This window comes from Ruditapes philippinarum, unplaced genomic scaffold (genome assembly GCF_026571515.1).
Source record: "Ruditapes philippinarum isolate M1 unplaced genomic scaffold, ASM2657151v2 ctg1121_1_1_1_1, whole genome shotgun sequence".
Taxonomy (NCBI): Eukaryota; Metazoa; Mollusca; class Bivalvia; order Venerida; family Veneridae; genus Ruditapes; species Ruditapes philippinarum.
The window spans coordinates 396110-406829 of NW_026863901.1; the positions used below are offsets into that span (position 1 = coordinate 396110).

The 10720-nt window shown below is 32.8% G+C and overlaps 1 protein-coding gene across 1 annotated transcript; it reads left to right on the forward strand.

Annotated features, from left to right (window-relative positions):
* Nucleotides 1-5448: 5448 nt before the first annotated feature.
* Nucleotides 5449-8869, forward strand: LOC132723760 (protein ABHD15-like). Its single transcript, XM_060708536.1, has 2 exons — nucleotides 5449-6061; nucleotides 7113-8869. Exon 2 carries the CDS (start codon nucleotides 7259-7261, stop codon nucleotides 8399-8401), a length of 1143 nt encoding a protein of 380 aa, XP_060564519.1. The 5' UTR covers nucleotides 5449-6061; nucleotides 7113-7258; the 3' UTR covers nucleotides 8402-8869.
* Nucleotides 8870-10720: the final 1851 nt, after the last annotated feature.

Here is a 10720-nt window from a genome sequence, read left to right on the forward strand (position 1 = left end):
ATTTTCTTGTAGGCGTGAATGCTATAGTTACAGTTATTGCATCACCAATCCATAGTCAACATTTAAATAACATGTAGAAGTCTGAACTGAATCGATAAAGAGGTTGAAAAAGGTCTCTTACTATTTAAAGATATCTAAAATAATTATTATGTGGCTAATGAGGCTACATGCAACGATCCCCGATGTGGTTTTTTTGTATTATATTATAGAAGATTAATCATTTAGAATTAAAATTAAAACATTTACTATTAAGGAACGGATGGACTGTACAATTAAAATGTTGTGTATATATACATAAGTAATTGGTGCAGTGAATTTTACTTCGGTCGCAGGGAGATAATCTAAGAAACAGATTAACATTTCATAAATAGTAAATAAGTGATACACCGATAAGACATTTTCCGCTAAGTAAACAATTTGATGTTTACTTAGTACTTCTTAATTTTACGTTTTTTCCGTTTTATCAAAATTTCATAACCTTTAAAAGCAAGAAAACCACTAAAATAGAGAAAAACAGAATCCCTAAAGAAAGTCCAACACGCCAAAATTAAAAATGTTGCAGGCTCGGTTTGATTGAGCCTGTTCATGGACGGTACTGGAAAGTGCAAGTTACCGTCCACGCCCCCTAGCACCGGCTTAAGCAGAATTCAACATTAAACAAGAAAATGGTGAAATTTGGAATTTAGAAACATCCGCACTAAGCCTTCAGTTGCAAAGAGCCGAATTTATCGATGAAACAATCACAAGTTTTGGCAACATCTCATTCAATACGTTCCTCCTTTAAATGTCAATTAGTTGGACAGTTTGATATTCAATACCTTATGAAAAAAAATTCAAAGAATTTCAACCAGCATGAAGATAATCAAGATTATTAGTTAAATGTATCATTTAACCTAAAAGAAATATCGGACTTAATAAATGCATACTATCAATGTTATAATGTTAATTCGACAAGCTGTGTAATTTTAAAAACAATAAATCTACATTGTATTTTCAAATCATAAATTCTGCATCGTGTTTGATTTTATTGCTCCCTCTTTATATAATCGTTTCTTTATTTCTTTTCGAATTAATGGTACCAACTTTACAAGTTTAACTGTTATAAATATCTTTAAATATTGTTGTAAACTTGTGTTTAATTTATGTTGAACAGGGCTTTCAAAATGAGGGGGGGGGGGATGTTTGCTCAATTGATTACTGATTTTAATAGTAATAATTTCAAATGAATTTAAAACTTTTCAAAAACTGTTTTCAATACCTTAAGAGACGTTGATATTGAAGAATAAGTGCGTCAATTGATTTCTCTTTAATTCCTCTTTTATTTTGTTTGTTGTCATACAACCCACACAAATTTTATAGCTGTTATATACACAGTCTGTCAAACATAACTTTAATAAATCTTATTTTAAACTAATAAAACTACAATTATATCTATTTCACAAAAACGAGAGCTTGCAGAAAAGGATTATATCAAATATATCATTTCTTGTTTACAAAGACATGTAAAGTCAAACCTGGTTTAACATGAAATACATTGTTATTTGTTTATAGAGCTTTTAATCGTAATAGATCTTTCATTGAAATACGCCTGTAAACATACGAGAGCTGATATATTTAACAATCTGAAAAGTGATCTTTATATTTCATTTCCTGTCAAGACAATGGCATACCGGCTATTAACATAAAATGGACATTAAACCAGGTATGCGATTATGGTAATTTACATACCCGAGGTGTATCTCTTTATAGGTTAAATAAAAGTTTTACCTTCAATTATACGAGGGTTGTTCAAAAAGTAATAAGACTAAGAGTCTTATGTTTCCATATTCCATTAGATTTTAAATATTTTCATATCCACGGCAATAGTAAATTGTTTTCTACAACTTCAGCATAAGTTTATTGAAAATTTGCGCTAAACGCGTGTTCCCTGTGATATTAAATAACCATAGTAACACGCACCCGGCGCAGCGCATCAAAAATATTTTGACGCTAATTTGTACTTTCAGTTTATTCATAATATGTTGTCTTTTCCCCCTAATATTTCACCAACATATTTTATCATATTAAAGTGTCATGTTGTCATAATTTGACGTCATTCAGACAAGAAATCGCTAAACTATAACGTTTTGAACAGCAGTGATAATAGCGTTAAATGTAGAAAAATGACGTTCGTTGAAAAACTTAAAATGTGTACGATCATTAAATTTTGCCAACAGATAGGCCCTACTCCTTCAGCTACGTATGAAAAGATTAAATTTTCACAGAACAATAATAAGGGAATAGGGACACTCGTTTTCAGCTGGGGAAAGCAGTTCAAAGACGGTGAATATGAGATCACAAACACGAAAGGGCTAGGGAGAAAGCAGAAAATTGACGGACGTTAGAGACGTTAATTGCAATAGCGCTACAAAAGTATCGGCGATATACAGTCCGCGAACTGTCCGGCATGTTTGATGTTTGCATCGTGTCAACTGTTTCAGTTCTAAGAAAATTATTGAATAGGGGAAATTTGTTTTAAACACTATTTTATTTTATTAGATATATATGTGTGTGTGTGTTATCATTGAATAAATTTGATAATGATACGCGGTAATTATTGGTATCAATTTTTCTCGATTTCGTTTAATAAATGATAGCCTGTGCTCAGAAGAAGAGAATATTTTTCAATTATTAGCATTTTTAATTTACTGTACATAATCATATTGTTTTAAGAATGTAAGATGGCAATGCCATGTGTAAATAAATAATATAAATCACTTTGTCATTTACATTATATGTCCATGCCCATTTAGCTTCCAGAATACTCAAAATCACGAGATAAAACCAAAAGTTGCCGGCCAACGGGCATGTTTCGAATAAAGAAATAAAAATGTGATTGCTTTTTTTCGCTACATCTCCAATGATGAGTTCTGGTTACAGTTACATGATCCAAGCACCTAAAACATTGTGGAGAATAATTTCAGAAAGAAAGACGCTGTTTACATTTTGAATTTATTTTGCGACGTTATGAACGTCATTTATTTAACTATTAGCGTGCGCCGGGTCGCGTACCCCTTGTCATTTGTAAGTTGTACAGAATTGTTGTGTTTAAACATATTGTATTGATTTTTTCACTGTATATAGAGGACAAGTTCCGATATTCGATTTTGTAATCTCGTGTACGTAGATGAAAAAATGTGAACAGTAGAGCTGCAGTCCTATTACTTTTTGAACAACCCTCGTATATAGCCTTTACATTGAACGTTGATCTTGTTTTATTGGCGACGCCGGTGAGCGGCGTCGTCTATTATGGAACGCTTTTTATTTTTGCCTATGGAAGGAGCTGTTATTATTAGCAGTTAATTTCATGTTGTGTTAATTAGTTTTATTTTGATTCGTAAAAATCAAGTAAACAAATGTGTTATTATATTTGTATTTAATAACTTTTTATAAAAAGCATGTGCATTGTGATATTATTTTCACGAAATTTCAGGTTAAGTTTAACAGCTTGTCCCTTAGTTTTAATGACAATACTAAAACCCGGATTTTGAATATCGTTGTGGTCTAGATTGAGGCCGTATCAGTTCATTCATTCATTTATACATTTTCAAAATTTTCCTACAAGAAGAAAGTTCACCTGCAATTGAGTATAAGGATAGGTAATGGAACTGTTGTAAACGATTATCCTATTGATTTTATCCTTATTACATTTATCTGTTGCGCAGAATGGTTGTTTTTACAAAGTGTACCAGTATCCGGATGTTGAAAGCTATCCGATTTTCTGCAATTACTGCTGACACATGGCCATCTATTTTTTTATGAATACATTACCATTAATTTGCATGGCTTGATAAAACTGAACCTGCAGCATTTCATAATTTTGCTGTTTAGGGTGTTCTTTTGGGTTTCAGGTTTTCTTTATTTTAAGGGGAAGTAACTCATGTTTACTAAATTATTTGTTCTTTTCTGTCTGTCTTAGGTATTACTTATAATACTATTTTTGTTGTATATAATTCACCAGTTGTAAGGTCATCAAAAGCATGTTAATGTTAGGATTTCATATTTATTTAATATAAACTGGGAATTATTAATGTTATGTGCATACATGTATATCTTAGACAGTAGTATATTGATATATTGAGACTTATATTTTCTGCATTTAAAGAGATACAGTTATGTCATTATTATTAAAGGGATGAGACTTTCATTTAAAGTTATAAATGATAAAAACATGTATTGATTGAAAATGTCCTTAAACTTGGATCAAGCAATGTAATTAATAAAGTCTCAAAAAATCATATTCTGAATAGTTATTCTATTTTTTTTTTCAACATGTGCATAGTTTGAAAAAAACAGCTTCGGTCTTATCTATTTGTAATGAAGAGACACCGGTCTCAACCTCCAGGTCTCCTGCATCAACCCGACAACAGACTGTACATAGAGTAGATTGTTACTTGCCCTTGAATAAATTTGTGCACTAAATTTATAGTGGGTGATTTGTGCCACATGAAAACCAACATAGTATAAAAAGTAACTGGGCGCCAGATGAAAACACGAAAATACAATCTACCACAAAGTGGTTTGTTTGTTGCATTTTCAGGTTTTTGCCCGGTGCCCTTGATGCAAAATACAAATCAGCCTTCGTAAAATTTCTTATGTTGGTCACAGGTTTGAGCTCTGGTCAAGCTCAAAGTTTTTCTCATCCTGTGACTGCATATAAGCATGAGTTCAATTTCCTATGCTCTGTAACATAAGAAATTCACGAACACAAATCAATATAGTGGGGAAATATGTTGTGGTTTAGAACTGTTTCATTATTAAAGAGAAAATGTGTAGCAGGCCGGATAGCTCAGTTGGTCTTCTGAAAGTCATGGGTTCGAGTCATGGTCAGGCAGTTTCAGTCAGGGTTTAGAAGTGGTTTTTCAACTGACACATGTTTGATTCATTTAACAGATTGCATTATTTGAAATGGACAAAGGCAGTATTGCATGATACTTTTAGATCTACAAAGGGCATTTGATACAGTTGAACACACTATCCTGCACATGAAGAAGTTGTTTTTCTTCTTCATGAAACTTCAAGCATCTGCCATATATAATGACATTCTTACATGGTTTAAGTCTGATCTCTGATAGCAGCTGGTTGATGTGGCTGGTACTCATTCTACTACTGCTCTGGGAGTACCTATGCTGTCCCCCTGATGTTCATTTTAGGTCCTCTTTTATGTCTAATATATGTCAATTACATGTCTTCAACCCTAAGCAATAAGCTTTTATTATAATGCACAGGCACGAGTATCAGACCTTGGAAGAAAAAATATGGCCAGATTGATAAAAAAACCTGAGTTCATCTTAAAAGTGTCAACAACCAAAATAAAATGTAAATAATGACCCCCTTTAAAAATATACTTCAAGTTGATAGTATATTTTTAAAGGGATCATTATTTACATTTTTTGTTTTGGTTTTATAAACACAGTTTTTTTATCAATCTGGTCATCTGGTCATATTTTTTCTTCCCAGGTCCGATACTCGTGCCAGTGATTATATGCTGATGACTCAGGAATCCTTGTGTCTCATAAATAAATCTGAAGAAATTCTTTCTTATAGCATAAGTCTTATAAGATTGCTTAATTGACTATAAATTGTCTTTGCATCTTGGCAAGACAGAGTCTATTCTTCTTTGGTTTAAGTTTCAACTTAAACTGGCCCTAGCCTCCAGGTCACATGTAATGGTACTGCTATAAAGTACACATCTTTTGTTAAGTATTTAGGTGCAAATCTGGATCAAATTCTTTTGGCGTCGCCCTTTGATGCTTTGCATCAATGATTTTCTTGTCATATTTCAGTAATTACAGATAGGTAATACACGTGGATATAATAATATTGTTATATGTATGACATATTAACGCTTTAATAGGGAAAATTTTCAATGTTAGATTTAATACATGTTTAAATCTTTATTCAACATTACATTGCCTTTTTATTGTTTTGTGTTATAATATTAGTGCAAAACCTTCATGGCTTGGACTGGACTGTTTGACTGTGAAGTGAAGTTTCATAAGGGATGTCAACGATTGATAAGGTATTTTTTTTATTTGTGATGAAACCTAACTTCCATCAACAGAATTTGATGAAGATAATCTTCTATAGTTTGATAACTATGACATAAAAATGAAGTTTACTTTTTATAGTTTGATAAAAGTTACATTTTATTATGATTTAACAGGATTATATTATATCGCTGTAATTGCTAGGACAGCAATATAGGATGATATACAGATCGTTTTATAGTAAAAAAAAAGAAAGAATACAGATACACACCTACCCCCACACCCCCAAAAATAATCAAGGATATTAATAAAAGCACTCTTTTATGTAGTTTGAATCTTCCGTCATATCAGAAAATATTTTAGCCGCTGTACAAATGAAATATAGGTTAATAAGTATCACATAAACATTTTATATTATATATATATTATATTTTATATTGTGCTTTCTTTTGTTTCTGATTTTTAAAACCTTTAAACTTTTCATTTTCAACATTTGACAAATAATCACTTTATCATCGAATATATTGATCTTAAAACAAATGAGCCGCGTCACGACAAAACCAACGTTATGCGTTTGCGACCAGCATGGATCCAGACCAGCCTGCGCATCCGCGCAGTCTGATCAGGATCCATGCTGTTCGCTTACAAACCCAATAACAAGTAGAGAAACTGATAGCAAACAGCATGGATCATGATCAGACTGCGCGGAGGCGCATGCTGGTCTGGATCCATGCTGGTCGCAAACCCACTATGTTGGTTTTGTCATGACGCGGCTCAAATATTAAAAACGTTCTGATTATTTGATATTAACAGTTAAAAATGAATTCATTCTGTATTTTAGATGTGAAAAACCACTACCCTTTTGAAGTTATAAAAGCTGCTGTTTATCATTCATGATATTTAATAGTAATGTATTCCTTTAACAAAAGTATAAAATTACTGCGCGAATTGATTATCTAATAAGGGAAGTATTTAATTACAAAACAACGCTAATTAAAGGACAGCATGCTGTTGATTTTTGTTACTTTTTGATGCTTTTCGTTGTTGTTTAATGTTGTTGTTCATATTTGTTGATTTTTGTAGATGAATAGGCAGAATGCGGTTAACTGGAAAAATCAGTTTGGGACAAGATATTGGATCGATTTGGCTACGCTTATCTGCTCTTTACTTCAGCGTCATGTTTGTAGAAGTTAACAATAAATCTTGAATTTACTTTCCATCTAGCAGCCATGATAAAATGTTTGTTAGCCGCAGTGTTGAGACAAATATACAAGTTCGTGAATTTCTTATTAGTTTATATTCAACGCTTAAAACTGATCAGCGATGTGATCCCGCAAATTCATAGCAAGGAATCTACTCTTACAAACCACCTCATTACAAAAAGAGGGATGTTAAATTGCCCATTCCAACCACCATTTATACTGTGCAATGGATACGTACAGACGCTTGCTGGGCTGTTTTACAAACCTTTACAGGAATTTCATTTCCAACGAGAATATCTGCAAATGAGCGACAAAGGTGCAGTTGCGTTAGACTGGTTCATTCATTCCACGGCCAAGTTAAAGCGAACCAGTCCGATTTTACTAATATTCCCTCGGCTCACTGGTAACGCCCTCAGCGTCGGCAGCATATGTAAACTCGGTGTATCTAAAGGAATGCGCCCAGTTGTGTTTAACAGGCGAGGGTACGGTTCAAGTTTGCTGTTTACATCATATCTGACAAGTATAGGAGATACTAAAGACACCAGGAGAGTTATGGAGTATATTCAAAGTAAATTTCCGTTGGGAAAAATAATAGGAGTTGGTATAGGGGCAGGGTGTACAACATTGTTCTCGTATCTTGGTGAATTTGGCTCTTCCTCGCTGATGAAAGCGGCTGTCAACATATCACCATCATATGATAACACTGTCGGTGGCAGACATATCCCTAAACTGTACGAACTTCTTTTATTATTTCATTTAAAATTCCATTTAATCTTAAAAAATTGGAAAGTGCTATGTAATTCTATTGACATAAAAGAGATTCTTATCAAAACTTGGACTCTAAAAAAGTTTGATTATCTTGTTTATTGTAAAAGTTGTGGGAAGGATTCGTTTGACTCATTTTGCCAGCGCAATGACCCAATGAGAGACGTTGATGATATAGCTGTACCTGTTTTGTGTATAAATAGTTACGATGATCCCGTGTCGGTAAAAGAGAACATCCCTTTTGACATATTTGAATTATATCCAAATTTAATATTAGTTACAGTTGATAAAGGGGGACACTGTGCGTTCTTTGAAAATGTAAAAGGTGAGTCCTGGGTAGACAGACTTGCTTTACAATACTTACAGCATATTCTGGAGTTTGTGTCGAATTCTAAATACAGATGACAGTTATTTAGAGTATTTTATATGTGTTTCACCTTTCAGAATATCACATTTAATATAAATGAAGTGTTGATAAAATAATTGTTCATCTTCTCTAACAATTGCGCTTAAATATACATGTATACGGGTTTAAACTAAAATAGTTCTTGTTTTGCTTACCTGATGCAAAAAGCAGAATCTCTTAATCCCCAAAGAAAGTCCAACACGACAATACAAAATCCATTTTTATAACTGTACTGTGTGATAGTTCAGTTGGTTAGTAAATTTCACAAAATTCACAGAAGCACGGTTTCGAAACAAACTGTATCATTCTCCGGATATTGTGACGTGATTTGGTTTACTTGTTGATCATACAGGAGGCAACGACAGGAATACATATACAAATTTATTGATAATGCACTTGCGTGAAAACACCACAATTTGCAATGTGTGAACATAAACAATTTTAAAAAAGTCCTTATTTATAACATGTATCGGTATCTTAGAGTTATGTACAATTTATATAGTTTATCAAATGTAGCCCTTCAAAAAATTTGCCGATTAGAGGGACAAAATTGTTGTTTACTGACAGAAAAATAATAAAAAAAGAGATTTATCGAAACTATGTCATCTTCTAAACAAGAATGTTTATTGCTCTTTATGATTTCTGTGATCTGATCTGTCTGTATCATTTATGCGGATTTGAATAGGTGATTTTTAATATTTGTAACGTTGAATGCCCTTAGACGTACCAAAATAGACACTGACTTAGCTACCTAAGATCGATCAATTTAATTTTATTATTTCGTTATTCTCATGACGTTGCAATGATGTTCTATGTCATTAGGAGTACTGCCACTTTTGCAAGCATTTCATAGAGACACCAAGGGGCACTAAACTCATCAAACGTGATTTAGTAGTGGGTGACATAAACGCGCGCTTTAGAGCATGTGGTACAAACAAGAAAGTTTTACCCATCATGTGACTACTACTTACGTTACTTTATCTCTGTTCCAGACTATAAATACTTAACTTTTCGAAATATATAACAGTTTAGCAGGAAAAGTAACGTGACACGCACGTGCTCAGAAACGTGTTCGCGGTAGATGTCAAATTTTCAATTTTGCTTAACACGAACAGAAACACGTATTTGAATGGATAAACGCGTTATTATGATAAAGGTTTTCCTGTTCAGAAATTAGGACTTCGTAAAAGACCGCACCGATTTTGCAAAGTCACATCACAGTAATCGTAGAAGTTCATACAATATGCATAAATATGTGTTATAATTGATAGATCTGGAGAAAGGATGATCCCTCGGAAGCATTAATTACAGCAAAATTACATGGAAATTGCGGACTCGGTTTAATCGAGTCTGTACAGGAAATATGATGAAAAAGTGCAAAATCGCTCACGCCCCCAGCACCGGCTTGAGTGGTACTCAATTGTCATTATATGAATATCTTTCATTCACATAATTACGCCTTGTAAACGATAGAGCTATCTCTTTTGGAGGTATACGGTAAATCGCTCTATCGCTACTTCCAATCTAGTGCATGTCGCTAAAATCAGGTGTCAACAAAGGTAAAGTGATGCCATTTTTTATATATTTTGTAAACTTTACACAAAATATCGAAATTCTGAGAATGCTATGCCATATAAATTTGATTAACATTTCCAGAAAACGTAAAATTGATAATTTGTTATAATCATGTATGAAATGTTGTTGCAGCGGTGTTTCCCAGTTATCGAATATAGCGTTGAAATAGATCACATTATTTTCCCTCTAATTTTCATCCAAACAGCGATTTAAATGAAAAACAAATATGTTGTTAGTAGGTATATAGTCTAGAAATCAATTAAAATTGAAATTAGATCAAAACATTAGTTATTATATTTATTCTTCGAGACAGCACTGTCATGAAGGAGGTAGACATGTCGCCAAGGAGAAAGCTCCGTAAGAAGGTTACGTACAAAGTATCTGATTGTTTGTATATATTTTATTCATTATACTTTTCACGGCGCACAAATTTAATAAAAATGAAATAATACTCATGTAATTACTATACATGTATAACGTGACGTCATTTGCATAATAAAACATTATTATTTACATGAACGGCATACTGTAGTATCTATATTCGTGTAGGTTCGATACATGAAGTATTGTACCTGGCTCATTCAATATCTTTTTAGTTCATACATCAAGAACTTGACTTAAAAATACATGTTTTATTTTTTGTACAGAACTTAAAAACACAAACATAGTAAATATTTGTCTGTTTCAGACGACTGCATATACACCGTGTATATCAACGAGTAGTTTTTTTAATGTGTCGGATA

Coding starts and splice junctions, on each gene's coding strand:
- LOC132723760 (XM_060708536.1), top strand. CDS start 7,259: ATGATAAAATGTTTGTTAGCCGCAGTGTTGAGACAAATATACAAGTTC.